The following is a 15,039-nucleotide window of genomic DNA, read 5'->3' as shown; positions in this document are numbered from 1 at the left end:
AGTAAGACTTCCACCAGACATTTGAGGTCCCTGACACTGATGTTGCAAAATTAAGCTTGAAGTTTCAGGGTTAACTAATAAATATTGGTCTTGAAGTTTTATTTCACTGAAGGAATTGTTGTGTGTTTACTGTAATGGTGATTCATGGTGATGGCTTTCTGTATCCCAAGAGAACAGCATATGATCTAAATAGATTGGTAAAGCATGTCTACAATTAAAGTTGATGGGAATAAACTGCTGTCAGAGGGAGTAGTAATCTCTAGTGACTGTGCTTAAAAATCATCTAAAAGCTGCTCTTTGCTTTCAAATTCTGTAGTAAAACAGCCAAGTAGGCAACATCTCGTAGGACGATCAGTGTACCTACAGGCCTGAATTTAATGCAATTTCCCTGTAAAGTAAGGAAATTGGAAATACAGGGTAAAAAAGACCATGTACGTCCAAATCAGTCACATATTAGTTTGACTCGCGCTAATGGCCCATTATGTTTCCTCAAGGTACTGCCTGTAGTTCAAAAAGGCAGGAGGTATTGAGATCTTTTGCTTCTGTACTTCAGTGAAATGCTTTCAAATTGAATTATTTTTATTGCAATGGAATTGTTTCAGGAGCAACAAAGGCTAAAATAAAACTTCTTTACGATGAGGATGACATAGCATTGGAACACACAGCCCAGGGAGGTTGTGGAGTCTCCTTCTCTGGAGATGTTCAGGACCTGCCTGGATACCTGGATACTTGTGTGACCTGGTGTAGGGAACCTGCTTTGGCAGGGGGTTGGACTCAATGATCTCCGGAGGTCCCTTCCAACCCCTATGATTCTGCAATCTTGTGATTCTGTGAAAAAAACTCATATCAGATGTTTTTCCTCCTGAAGCACTGCTCACAGGTGAGCATTAAATTATTATTATTTTGTCATGTTTCTAACATGCACAGGCAGAAACAGTGGCTATTGCTGAATATTTTACTATTGCTGAGTGTTTTACTTCTATCTTAGGAGATAATTCTGGATTTGGAATGTCTTTCTTAAATAAGCACAGCCATTTTGTCTATTTTTTGTGTGTCCCTAACTATGGAAGAGTCGTGTTATGTGGTCAAATGTCCAAGGACAGTTTTCTCTTAAAAAGTGAATTAAAAGGAATGAATATTAGAGCAGAGTGTTTTGCTGAGCATATTTTTGACAAAAAGTTCTGATAAATAGGCAAACTTATACGATGATTTAATCATGTTTAATTGTAGCTTTTTCTTTAATCATTGTAGCTTTGAGGTCTGGAGTGTTATTTTGGATGTTCTGCTGGAAACGTATGGTAGTCAAAAGAAAAAGTGAATAAACAGGTGTTTTGTTTTGGTACTAGACCTCAAAGAACATAGGCTGCATTCTAGGACTGTTTTACATAAACATTTCTCTTCAGATATTACAATAAAAGTTAATGGGGTGGTATGATAACAAGCTTTGTGAGCAATACCTGAGACATTCTCCTGTGGATGAATAATAATTTTTCCTTTCTAGTGTCATACCAATTTTGGCATTTTACTTATTATTCTCCCATCGAGATTACTTTACATTCCTTTTGGATATGTATCACCACCTGCAACTTCTTCCAATACATCTTTTCACTTTATGAGGTTCTTGTCAAAGAATCTCCAAATTTCTGTCCTTACTTTTCCTTTTCACACTTCCAATGACACAGCACTATGGTGAAACTATTAGAAAGGACAAAATATAAACGTGGTAACACTGGGAGGATCTTCTCCTGCATCATTTTGGTGATGCTTTTGGGGATATAAATGTCATATTATGTTCCTAATCTTGAAAAACTTTCCAGCAAAATTGCCCCTTTACAGGTCCCTTCATTACAGAAAACGAGATTTCAATAATAGTTACAAAACAGCCTTCTTGGAATAAAATTAGGCAAAATTGCCCCTTTGTCAAAAGATGTAATGTGCTGAATTCATTAGCTTTTGTATTTCCTTCATGACAAATTGGGAGTGCTATGCAAAGTTTTGTATTATTATAGTAACAACTTCTTTTGATTTAATATCAATATTTTTTTTTTTAAATGAGTTTGAGATAATTATATCTGTACACAAAAGTATCACTGAAAAGTATTTTTTTCAACTGTCATAAACTTTATGGACAGTACAAGGTTGCACTGGCAGTCAAGTGATTCCCTCACTTGAGCAAAGTTTGAATGCGTGAGATACGCTGTTAGATCTGTAGTTGGTAAACGACCAATTCTTTATCAGTACTTCATTAATAACAAAGTTCAATATTAACTTGTAAGATCAACTATTTGCCAAATCTTGGCAGAGGGCATGCTAATGTTTTGGGTTTTTTTAGGTGTTTTCCTTAGGATGGTAGTCACTATGAAAGTATTTCCCAGCTTAACTTGGTCTGGCGTAACCCTTAACTCTCCTATTCATTCAAGGACAGAGGCAGAAAGAGCGAACAAAGTCAAATTAAATGCTGTGAAGCATTTGATGGGCTGCCTTTTCTCTTGGTGATGTTTGTTTCTCAACGCTCTGACATCGTGGGTGCAGCTAACAGCCCAAAAAGATGCTTAAGATGCTTACAACAACTGGAAATTATTAGAAGCAGCTCCAAAACCTGGTACAGTTTTTACACATTCACCTAAGACACACACACTTATGCCCTTTACACCTTGTGGTATTAGTGCTGTCATTCATTAACCAGGAGCCTCATGCATCTTGCAGCTCATCTGAGCTTCTTTAATATCATTGTCACCGCAAGGCTCAGTGCCATGATGTTTTGCATTGCTTTGCCCATTAATATAAGCTGTTTTTTGCCTTGTTCTTAAGATTTGTTTACCCTCTCCACATGACAAATCTCCCTTCACAAATATATCATCTCATGGCCACTTTATTTCCATTTTTTATCATTTATTTCCATAAGACACACTTTCCTTTAAACACTCTTGCAAGCTACACTATTAGCGTATCAAATCTTCTTAACACTGAATTTTTTGTCACAGACTGTCATTAATATCAATCAACAGAGTGGAAAAACATGATAGTTACTCAGTATAGGATAGCCTACTGCAATAACCAGTGCTCTCCTCTTCAAAATGAGAGCTGAGCTCCCATCCTGCCTCCAGCTAAATGCTCCTGGCCCTTAATTAACTCCATGCTGCAATGAAGGCCTGAACAGGGTCATGATCTGGGGTGAACTATTCAACCATGTGTCCCATAAAATCAACTGTAGACAATGCAATGCCTCCTATAAGAGAAAAGATAGGTAAGACACAGAGAGAGAATGGAAGGGCAGGAGCAGGAGAATCAGCCAAGCCAAGGAAGAACCTGGTCCCGTTATTTTCATTGTAGTATTGGCAGCCCCCAAAGCTTTGTTCCAAGTCTTGCAATATTTAATGTTTTCATTTAGACTCCCACACAATATTACCAGTGATTATAGGAATATAATTTTTTTGGCTTTTTTTTTTTTTTTTAAGCAAATTGTGGTGATTAGAGAGAAAACTGTAAGAATTATCTGAACAGAAACTTTAAGGGTTTGTAAGGATGGGAGCTGAGCACTTACTTAATACTGTATCAAAATGGGAGCTGAAGAAATTGCAATTCTGGACTCATATTATGCATGTTTTTCAGTTTTTTATTATTAACTCTTCGCCTTTTTAAGATAAAGATCCTAAGCCTTTAATAGTTTTGTTTTGTATTGTGGACATCTATAATTTTTACTGAAAAAAAAACAAAAAAAACCCCACCACCACCACCACCAACAACAACAAAACCAAAACACCTGCAAAGAGTATAATGCATCTGAATAAGTAAGAAAGCTGGTTAGGAATCAGTACATGATATATAGTATTATAATACTTTATAATATAGGTGTATAAGTGTATATATTATAATACAGTATATAATCACGATGGCTTTGCTTTGTTTCCTGCTCAATAGCAGCAAGAAACACAGATGCTGGCTGGAGGACCAGCTGCAGGTAGGGCAAGGGAAGTCATAGAAACAGTGAGCAGACAAGTTTTGACTGAAAACAAAAATACTCAGAGGGGCCAAAACAGTAATTTCATTCAGTAGTTGCTTTCAGAATTGTCTTTTCCTCACTCTAAAGGCATGGAGACTGCCAAGCTTCTACCTTTCAGTAATGCCTTCATTTAATGAGCAGACAGCATTTCTTGAAAAAGTATCTAATCTGTGTTAGGTTAGTTTTACTCTGTGCATTCAGATATTTGAGGAGAGGTGGAGGACCTGAAGAAGTTGGGGGGAATAATGGCATAGGGACAGCTATTGAGCCTTGTGTGCCCATGAAAGCTCTCAGTTATCCCCTTTGGAGCATCCCAGGGATAAAAGCAGAGCAGCTTGGATGTGTTTGAACTTCTGTGTGCCATCAGCATCTAGCAATTAGCTGGAAACATTGATTTTCCTTTTTCCATTTTCATTTATAGGTGGCAAGGGATATCCTAAAATTCATATTCCAGCTGCAGATGACCAGTTCAAATAATTTGCCTGTAGGATGATTTGGATTTCTAAATATCACTAATGCAATCCCATGACTGTTGAAAGAATGAAGAAGACAACAGGTTTTGATCAAATAACCATGTAAAACTTATTTTGGTATTTCCATGTTTTGAAGCATGAATAGCCAGAGAAAATATGGTTTCCTTCAGGCAAGGTTGAAATTCCTTTCTCAGCTGCAAAGACAGATAATGAACATCAACGATGTGTAAGATTTGGCTCTTCTAGGATGTACCAGTTACTAGTTTGAAGAATAGCAGTTACTAATTTACAGATATAACCAAGTGATTTATATTAGTGATTATGGTTCAGACTATTGTGATGCTTGTTCAATTTACAGTGGGTGCTTTTTCTGTTTCTCCTTTCTATCTTCACTAACTGTGGACAAGCAAGAAGTATTATTAAAATATTTTGTAACTGATTTGAGGTCTTATCAGCTATCAGATCGTCACAGGCACATGAGAAGCAAGTTCTGCTCTGACTACAGTAAAATGTTCAGCAGTGATTGCTATATTGCTGTAATTTAGAGATTCACAACAAGTTATTTGCTTGCTTACAATAAGAAATGCAGAATTTCTTCCTCTTTCTACAGTGTACGTTCAGCTGGAAGTGCTATCATTGTAGTCACTATTTTGGCTTTTACTGGGCTGGAGCTTGAAATAACAACTCATAAATAACTCTTGGATTCAGCTTCAGGGTATGTTTGTTGTCTTTGTCATAATTTGTTGGCTCAGAGGTGTTATTAGAACCAGGATTATGGCCCACAGTTTAGGCATGCAGAGACTTACTTAGCTATGAAAGGGCAGAGTTTATACAATGTCTAATTGCATTGATCTTAGAACTAGACATACTTTGAAAATGAACTTCAAGCATGTTCTGCTTCTTCATGACAGTGAAATTATTCTACTGAAGTTATTTCTCTGTCTGGTTAATAAACAAAGTAAAAATCTTTTGGCTGCCAAATGCTATAAAATGAAAACTACTTCTATTTGAGACCAAGTTCTCACACGATGTTATCTCTAACTGTGATGCACTTCAGGAAAAGGAGACAGCTCTGAAGGAATTCGTATCTGTATTCTTCAAAGTCCACTGAGAAAATAAATGTTTGCAATGTATTTCCCAAGGCTTTCTCAGTTCTTTCTCTTGACCATGTTTACATTAATCTCAGTTCAGTACATGATGAACATTCTAGGGTAAGTATACTTTATTTTTTCTTTTTATTTTTTCTTGCTCAGTTCATCTTTAGAATTGGCTACTTTTTTATTATTGTTATCATTGTTTTCTTCTAGATATAGGAAGGTTTTTTTTGTCCTTTTTGGAAACCTGTAACAAGTTGTACAACTTAACTGTGGCATGCCTTCATGCTCAGGTCTGCAGCTGCAGTAACAATCTCCTAGGGAGCTCAGGTAAGACTTTTGCCTAGAAATTTCCATAAAAGAGCTGTCTCACACAGGCTTTCAAAGTCTCTGCTGAATATTGTGTTCACTGAAGCTTTAAAGAGGAGAAAGATGATGCCTATGTTGTGACAAGCATTTGGTTTCTAATAGACATTAATGAACTTTCTGAAAGTATTTTCTCTGCCATCCCTTTCCCTACAGAACTTGGGGCTGCCAGTAGAGGACCAGAGGGTGGTGGTGCAGTAAGCAAACTGTACAGTGAACACATCAGTTGTTCCATGCCTTTACTGATGTCTTAGCAAAGTGCTGAAGAAGTGATTAAGATGTGCAGTGAACTTTTTCAGGTTGAATTCAAGCTCATAATGCTTACTTTGTTTGGTAGTTTTGAGAGAAGATGAGAGGCTTTATCCAGATTTCTATGTCCCCATCTGATAAAGACGATAAGGTACAATACATAAAAAATGAAGAATTATCAACCTAACTTTTCCTCTACTCTTATTTAAACACTTCCCAGGTCATTTAATAATTTCATACCTATCAAACCAGAGAGAGCATGCATTGACTTAGTCTCAGAGTATAAGACAGTGTTGTCTAAACAGGGTTTGCTTATCTGCAGCTTCTGCTTTAACACTGTGCATTTATTCACAGAGCCCCACATAACTCACAGAGCCCCCCATTTTCTCTACAATAGTTGGAAATGTGCTGTAATATTTCACTTAGCACTTTTTGTGGGTTGGGTCTGTTATATTGGAGTTTCTAAAGTCTTATCTTTTTAAGTGTGAAGAGGACTTTATCTATCTGTATCTCTATATAGACATTTTCATTTGAACACTGCAATAGGTCTGTTGTGATTTCAGTGCCTAATAAGATGATTGTGGAGGGCAGGAATATCATCCATGTGATCTGCTTGTTAATTGATGGATGGATTGTATGGTGGGTTCCCAGGAATCCTCGAAGAGCTATGCTGAATTTGGATGGGTTTTCTGCTTGTGTGCATCTGCCTCATTAGTTTGCCAACGTGTCCTGAAATTCTTGGGAGGAAAGTCATTACCAGTACAAGCTGACTTACTGCAGCAGAGTTACAGCAGGAACAGGTTGGGTCTCCTGCCAACAAACCTTGCAGTCGTGTCACACGGAATCTGAGACTCACCAAAATGTTGATTTGGCCAAATTATTTGACTTTTGCTCACTTAGGATATCTGTTTTTGTTCTTTTTCCTCAAGAAAAAGTTAGCTATTACCCTATGTGTGCAAGACCTGTAGTGTTCATATATATGCAGATATATTTAGATAGAAACAATAGCATATCTGTGCCTTGCTGTTTGGAGATGCCCTGTACGTGATCCCTATGTTGCTGTTCCCGAGAAAGAAGCTCAAGCATGGGAGCAGCTATGGGACACTTCAATAATAAGTCTTAATGGAATAGCAGTACAGTGATTCTTTGGAAAGACCAGACCCTATGCAGTTCTCTAGGTAAAAAGCTGCACACATTGCTAATCAAACCATTCTAAGCATCTGCAGAATCATCAACTTCATCATCCATATGGAAGAAAAAAACATGAAGCACACAGATGATGAATGTGGTCTAATCACTACCTGATATCCAGCTAATAAGTAACTGAGCTGGGAGCGGAGAACAGACTATGGGTCTTTGCTCTGAACAGGCATTTGCACTTCAGTACACAGAACAGTGATAAGGACTGATATCTCCTACTGAAGGAAGACAGTTGTACCTTTCAGATCTCCTTTCAGAGAAGGGAGAAGACACAGCTGGCAACTGCCTTGTAATGTGCAGAACGTAAATCAAGCAAGTTTCTTTTTTCCCAGGCTTGGGGGATGAGTATTTCAGAATGGGATTTGCCACAGCTGCTTCTAAAAAGTATTTGGCCTTCTTTATTCCTTGACCATGGCCATGACTTCACTGAAGAGCTCCCATCTGGCTGAAGTGATATTTCAGAGTTGTTTCACCTATGTAAATATTACACGCAGGGAATACAGGAGAACCAGCATGTTCCTCTTGGATCTTTGATAGATGTCCTTCCATGACAGTTCCTGCTTCTTGGATTTCAATACTCCATTTTGACCTGAAAGCTCTGTTGTTGATATCCGTTGTAGACAAATTAAAACACATTAGGCTGGGAAACCTGCTTGGTTAACCCTCTTGAGAGACCTCACTGTTCAGTGCTTTTATGTTCTCAAATTGCACAGAAAATGTGTACTAGTTGATTGATAATACCAGATTGTAGCACTATGAATTCAGGAAAGCACTTAAACAAATGGCTGTGTAGATGGCTGTGTGATTGCAGACATGTTTAAATGAAACACATGGCCATATGCTTTGCTGGACTAAGTACTTTCCTGGAACAACTAAATTCAATTTGGAAAACAGAGATAAACAAACAAGACCTCCAGAATCATTGCTGTCTTCATAATTCGCATGACACTGTTGTGTCTCAGTGTGCACTCATAAAGAAATACATTTTGCAATATTAAGAGGGATGTTAGAATTAGATTTCTAGAGCTTGTTTGCACATGTGCAGACGTACATGGTGTTGTTACAGTGGAATGGAGAGGCTAAGATACCTGAATACCAGGCTGCACGTTAAAAGCAGTCATTGAGAGTGGTGGCATTCATCTGTGTAGAGGAGAATGGTTCCAAGAGAACCATCTTGCCTTCTAAGAACCGACTTGGGAAAAAAAGAGCCATTTACTTTTGTGCGGTCACTTCTCTTACTTGCATTTGCCAGAGGGAAGGGAAATGTTTAGGAAATGGAGTAAATTTATGTTGCAGGAGACACCCAGCACTTACACATTTCTAACGATACAGCAGCATTTGGATTTATTATCTTAAGTAAACTGATACCATTAATTCATTATGATGACAAGAGTCACAGTGATTAGTCTCCTGCATATTCAAGCTGCTAAGTAAATTGGGTACCTTTAAAAATTAAAGTTTTGCTTGCCAACAGGAGTAGCTAGTGAGGATGTTTCAACCTTGAACATTGAAAGAAGTCTCAGCCCAGCAGGAGATCATTGCTTTGCATCCTACCTCTTCAGTCAGGGGCGCTCACTTGAGGTTCTGTCTGCTGTAAGATAAAGTGATTGATTCATCTTCACACTTAGAATTCTTATCATATTTCTCTCAAGTTCTGATGCAATTTGCTATTTTCCCATAAGGAATTTCAGTGGTCACCTGCTTTATCTAGGGCTGTACCCCTCTTTGCTTGTGGTCGTGGCTGTGAGCGCTGGTGCCCTACCGTCACTGTCAAGAAATGGCCATGCTGAGGCTTACAAAGGTTCACAAGCCTTAGCAAGTCGTAGGTCAAGTGCAGGAGTTGAGGGCATCCATCACAATTTGTGAACAATTCAAATCTATCTCAGCCACCTTCACTTGACTGAGAAATAATTTCTAAGTACTCTTAACAGTGTGAACCAAAATGTTTAGTTTGGAAAGTAGAGATTTAATGTCATGATTATATCTGTTGTAACAGAAAGTCAAAATTCAATTAAATATTAAGGCTGCATACTATGATTGAAGATTCTTCCCTGTAAACTCTCTTCTAGGCTAATATTTCGTCTTTCTACTGTTGTTTTGACATTTACTGCTATGATCCCATCAAATCTGTTTATATTAATATTAGCATTAGTTATTCACTGTTAATTACTGAAAATGTTAAATGATCATAAATTTGATTATCTATTAATGATTATTTTAGTAAGTCTTTTTCCTCATTTGAGAACCTTTAATGACTTCATACAATGCTTAAAGCAGAAATGATAGACAAGGAATGTGAAGCATCAAGCGTCTGCTAACAATGATATGAAAAAAGTACAGTAAAGCCATTAAATCATGCAATATGGTCAAACTTATTGGCATTTTATTGCTGCTTTTCTCTCATTTACAGAACCTGCTGAGTGATACAGAACCAAAATATTATTAATTAACCAGCTATTACTTGGCTACGATAACCACAGTAACTAATTTTAGCTCAGAAAGTTTCTGCAACCTGCCTGTAATTATGTATGTGCCTGCCATTGGTAGATTGGTTGGCAAACAATGCAATGAACTGATAACAGCAGAGAATAAAACATTGGTTTTGAGACTGAGCTTTACAACCAGGATCAGCAGATGAAGGAAGCAGAGGGGCTTTAAGGTACGTCATCCCATTTATTCTATCTGTGTTACTGCAGACCTTCCCTTTGCTGCTGAGCCCAAGTCGCACAGCAAAAGTTGCATTTATGAATTATAAATTATAAATCCTTGTTTTAGAAGCCTCAGGTTGTGGAGGAGACCTTGAGAATGAAAAAGCTGAAATACAATGCTGCGGATGTTTGCAGGGTTGTGGGGAGAGTTGGACGAAAAGAATTTTAATATTCTTCTTTATTCTTAATATTTAATATTTTGGTTTTCAGAAAAATAAGCTTTACTTGTTAGGGCTCCCAGCTGATGAGTATTCTGACAATGCTACAGGAAACCCAGAGGAGGAACTGCTGGAATATAATTTTCTCATTGTAGAAACAGGCCTTAAATATGTGCTTTTAACTATACAGGGAAGTGGTAGGTTTTAAATGTGTTACTTCCCTTAGGAGGTAACTATAATCATAACAATAGCTACTAATTTTGATATTAATGGAGAAAATGTGAATAGCACTATGTTATTTTAAAAAGCTTAGATAATAATCACTGTAGAATCACAGATAGGTTTGAGTTGTAAGGGATCTTAAAGCCCATCCAGTTCCAACCCCTGCTATGGACAGGGACACCTCCTAGCAGCTCAGGCTGCCCAGAGCCCCATCCTGCCTGGTCCTGAGCACACCCACAGTGCCAGGGCCTCACTGCCCTCATAGTAAAGACTTATTTTTCCTAATATCTAAATAAATTTACCCACTTTTAGCTTAAAGCCATTACTCACTGCCTCATCACTATATGACTTTTTACAAAGTCGCACTCCAGCTTTCTTGTAGGCTCTCTTTTAAGTAGCAGAAGGCCACAGTAAAGTATCCCCAGGCTGAACAAACCCAAATCTCAGCTTGTCTTCATAGGAGAGGTGCTCCAGCCTCTTTGTGGCCCTCCATACAGGACGGTACATTTATCTAAGTATCAGCTTTATTGTTCTGGAGATTGCTGGTGTTTCTTTACTGTTTTTATTGTCTGTTCATTCTGGTGGCTGTGGGATTTCCAGGAATAAGGGTGGTGCTGGGGTAATAAATTATACTTGTAGGAAATGATCAGCAACGAAGGAAGTGCATTAGATTAACAGTGTCTTTTTTACAAAATCAAACCAAACAACAAGCAAAAAGCCAAAAACTCATCCCAGAAGTTTTTCTAAAGTATTTTTCTTTTAAGTCCTCACTAAAGCTCTTGAGAGTGCTTTCAGGTGCTAGTGCAATGTGCACACATAGCTGCATTTTCTTACTTGGACTAAAAAGAAGATGTTTCTCTGTATTTAATGCTGTTTTATAAAGTTAAATATTCTTAACCAACTGTGAAATGCAGTTGCTGCTGCCAATGTATATCGATCTGCATGATGGAGAACAGTTTTAATTAGTTTTCCTGCTGGTGTGCAGTTCAACATTAATGGTCTTGTGTTGCTCTTTCTGGTGCTTCAGTAAAATGTAAGAAACTTCATAAATAACCTCAGGAGAAAATTCATATTTGCGTATTTAGAAGTGCTTTAGTGGGAACAAAACACATTTCTCAGTGGTTGACCATGAGTGTAATAATGCAGTAATCTGTGTGAATTATCTGGAATAGGAGATTTATTTTTAATCCTAGGATTAGGAGGTATGGTTTAAAACCTAAATAATGTATGAAAATATAAGAACTGAGAACTAATACTGTAGCTTATAGAGTTTTTCAAGCTATTGCTTTTGTTTTTCTCATGCCAATGATGTTCCTCTTGACCTAGATGGGCAAGAGGAAATTCAGTGGCCTGGAAATCACTCTCATTGCCCTCTTCTGCCTGGTGGTGGTGGTGGCCATTGTCCTCATTGTGCTTTTAGCAACAGGAGTACCTGCAGTCAGAACTACAGGTAAGTATTTCTCACCTCCAGGACCAGAGGCAAAATCCTCAATGGTAACTGCTCAGCTCTGCTTGCTGAGATGTTCACAAGTCCCATAGTACTCCTGTTGGAATTGCCTGTTGGCATCATTTAAGTCGTTGTTGAGATTAAACTTTTCAAAGAGTATGAATGTTCAAGAAGGGGGAAAAAGAGTGAGCGTTTCTCTGCTGTGTTTTTAAGTCCAATTAGTTTCAGTGTTGCATTTATATAATAGAGTCACAAAATGGCCTGGGTTGAAAAGGACCTCAAAATCATCTGGTTCCAACCCTCTGCTATGTGCAGGGTCACCACTCACCAGACCAAGCTGCCCAGAGCCACGTCCAGCCTGGCCTTGAATGCCTGCAGGGATGGGGCATCCACAGCCTCCTTGGGCAACCTGTTCCAGTGCCTCACCACCCTCTGTGTGAAAAACTTCCTCCTGATATCCAACCTAAACCTCCCCTCAGTCTGTAACCATTCCCCCTTGTCTTATCACTACCAAACCATGTAAACAGGCATTTCCCATCTTGCTTATACTCTTAAATGAACCTTAAGGTGCGTTTATATGATGCTCTAACTCAAACTTCTTTGGATGAGCAGTATTTCACGGGATGGAGCTCTCATAAGAGCAGTTACACAGCACTATTCAGATGAAAGAAAGCCCTTCTGATTGTAATTCAGCATAAATTTCTAAGGAAGCAGCACAGACTGGATAACAAGACCTACTGAAAACTGAATTACTATATATCTTCACAATTACAATAATTTATGTCACCCATTTGTACAAAAAAAACAAAAGTGAAGCTCTGCTACCTTTATCAGGAATAGTCCTGTGCAGCTTTTCAAAGTTAAGGTAAATCATAGTAGCAATAGCTTAAACTCATTTGAGCCTGTATTCATGGTTAGAGGATCAAGGTGGTAAGAAAGTCAGCAGAACAACTTAATGATAATCCGGATATTAATATATTTTGGAAATAACCTGTTATTTTATTTCCCTAACAGAATTTACACCAGAATGTCCGAACATATTAACAGTGGAGAGAATTGACTGCATCCCGGATCAAACAGCAACAAAGGTCTGAGAACATTATAATAAAAACAATTAGAAAATAGGCTTTTCCACATAAAATCCTATGTTTGATTATGGAAATGTACCTTTTCTCTAACATACTGATGGTCCTCATAAATTTTATTTGTCTGTGAATGCCTGAATACTTCACATATAACTTCTGTATGACAAATTTTAGCCCGTTGTCATAAGGCCAGACTTTTTTCTAGCCACTGCAGCACTTTATTGTCAAGGGTTGAAAACCCCTGTCAGTATACTCCCCAGCAATTTGGCTTGTTGATAAGAGAGAACAAAATTAGGCAAACAAGGAGGGGTTAGAAATACATACTGTTTTTAACAACTTTGCCTAAGCAATTTCTTTTTTTCTGATGGCCAACTGCAAGCATTTACAGCAAAGCATGTTTTAGAAATAGCACATTGAGATTCACTGCATGAGATTTTTATAATGCTGTCAGTTTCCTCTCTGAACTGATCTGAATCTCACTATCTCACTTACTCTCTTTCTTGAATGTAGTCTCTCATCTGAGCAAGCATAGAAAATTCTTGTGGTGGTTGCTATAGAAAGGTTATTTTTGTTAGCTTTCTAATCATCATTAATATTCATTTTAATAATAGATGTTTTCATTTTCTGATGGAAGATGATGGGTGCCTGGCCTCTTTTTTTTCTTAGTAGGGTGCAGCTTGAGAGAAAATATAGTGAGTACATCATGATGTGTGATGCTAATGCCATTCACAGAGATATAAAAATGATTAACCAACCTTCTCTATCTCTCTGTGAATTCCTAGTCTAATTGCAGAAGTGACAGTTGTTAATGATGCTGTCATGCCATGAGTTGTATTATGATATGTAGTTCAATACAGCCTTGCGGGTTAACGGAGTAGTAAAGGCTCAACTCACAGCATGCTTCTCTTCTCTTTGGTTCCTTGCTCCAGGAGCAAGCACACCACGATAGGTGTCATGCAGATCACTTTAATCTTTAATTACTACCTTAGGATTAGCCACCCTATATTAAGCACTACACTTATCACAAGTGAAGAAAATAGTTTTGCTCTGGTTGCAATTGCAAGCCGCACTGTAAATCTGCTCTTCCGTTTTACCCTTTGTGATCAGGAATAATTAAAAACAATCACAATAAAGTCACCAGAAAACAAAAAACAAAAACCAACCACGTCTATAGATGCAGGTTTGAACACCGAGGTTCTTGCTCTGGAATTAGAGGTAAAATAAATGATTCCTGAATCTGCTCTTTCCGTAGTGAATTCTGGGCAGCAAATTTCAGAAGATTAGAGATAAACATCACCTTTAATCTTTGCCCTGAAGAAAGCTGCTGGGTGCATGCATCTCACAATCTAGAGTCCTGTTTTTTCTGCAAGCACTTTTGTTACCCTTCTTCAGGTTTATTCTAGTATTACATCCGGCAGAGCTCTAAAACTACAGGTATTTGACAAGGAAAGGACTCTGTGGTGGTTTCTAATAGTTGTTTTAAGAATAAAAAGCAACTGGGAGCATGATACTTTGCCTGAGCTCAGGTAGCAGCTTAGTGTCTCTCTTGATGTCTTTATTTGCTGAGGTATTCTAGGTGAAGCCTGGGCTTGCAGAGGATAGGGGCACAGCAAGCAAAGAAGTATTTATTCACCAATCACAGGATTGCCAAAGATAAAAATCCTGAGAGAGAGCACACTTTTATTAACTAGTCACTGCCATGGAAAGTTGTTTGGTTTTATAAGACAAGAAGAATACACTAGTAAAAACTAACCTACCATGAGCAGAGCTAGTGCTGTCCAGGACAGGACCTCTGAAAGCTTGAGGGGAGACTTTATTGTTTGTTGTTTGGTTTGTTGTTATTGGTTTTTTTTTATCTTGTTGGTAAAAGTTTGTTTTGATGCTAAGAAGAGAAACATTGCAGTTTGACACATAGTCAAGCAATTCTTTCAGTCCTTGGTGCTGAGTTCAGTGTTCAGAAGCGACCTTGTTTTGTTTCCCACCATACACTGTTTTCTTATTTCCACTATTATTTCTAACGAAGCTTTGACACTT

The 15,039-nt window shown here is 37.9% G+C and overlaps 1 protein-coding gene across 1 annotated transcript in view; it reads left to right on the top strand.

Moving 5' to 3' along the window:
* The first annotated feature begins 5,816 nt into the window (after positions 1-5,816).
* Positions 5,817-15,039, top strand: part of SI (sucrase-isomaltase) — a 49,279-nt gene continuing 40,056 nt past the window's right edge. The window contains exons 1-4 of the mRNA XM_042881149.1: positions 5,817-5,900; positions 9,796-10,044; positions 11,800-11,923; positions 12,935-13,008. Of these exons, the coding sequence (XP_042737083.1) occupies positions 11,800-11,923; positions 12,935-13,008 (198 nt within the window). The 5' untranslated portion in view covers positions 5,817-5,900; positions 9,796-10,044. The remainder of the gene's footprint in view (positions 5,901-9,795; positions 10,045-11,799; positions 11,924-12,934; positions 13,009-15,039) is intronic.

Source organism: Lagopus leucura, unplaced genomic scaffold, assembly GCF_019238085.1.
Source record: "Lagopus leucura isolate 7727_CA_CO unplaced genomic scaffold, USGS_WTPT01 Super-Scaffold_100029, whole genome shotgun sequence".
Classification (NCBI taxonomy): Eukaryota; Metazoa; Chordata; class Aves; order Galliformes; family Phasianidae; genus Lagopus; species Lagopus leucura.
Note: the sequence above shows the minus strand (reverse complement) of the source record. Positions and strands in the feature narration are given on the sequence as shown.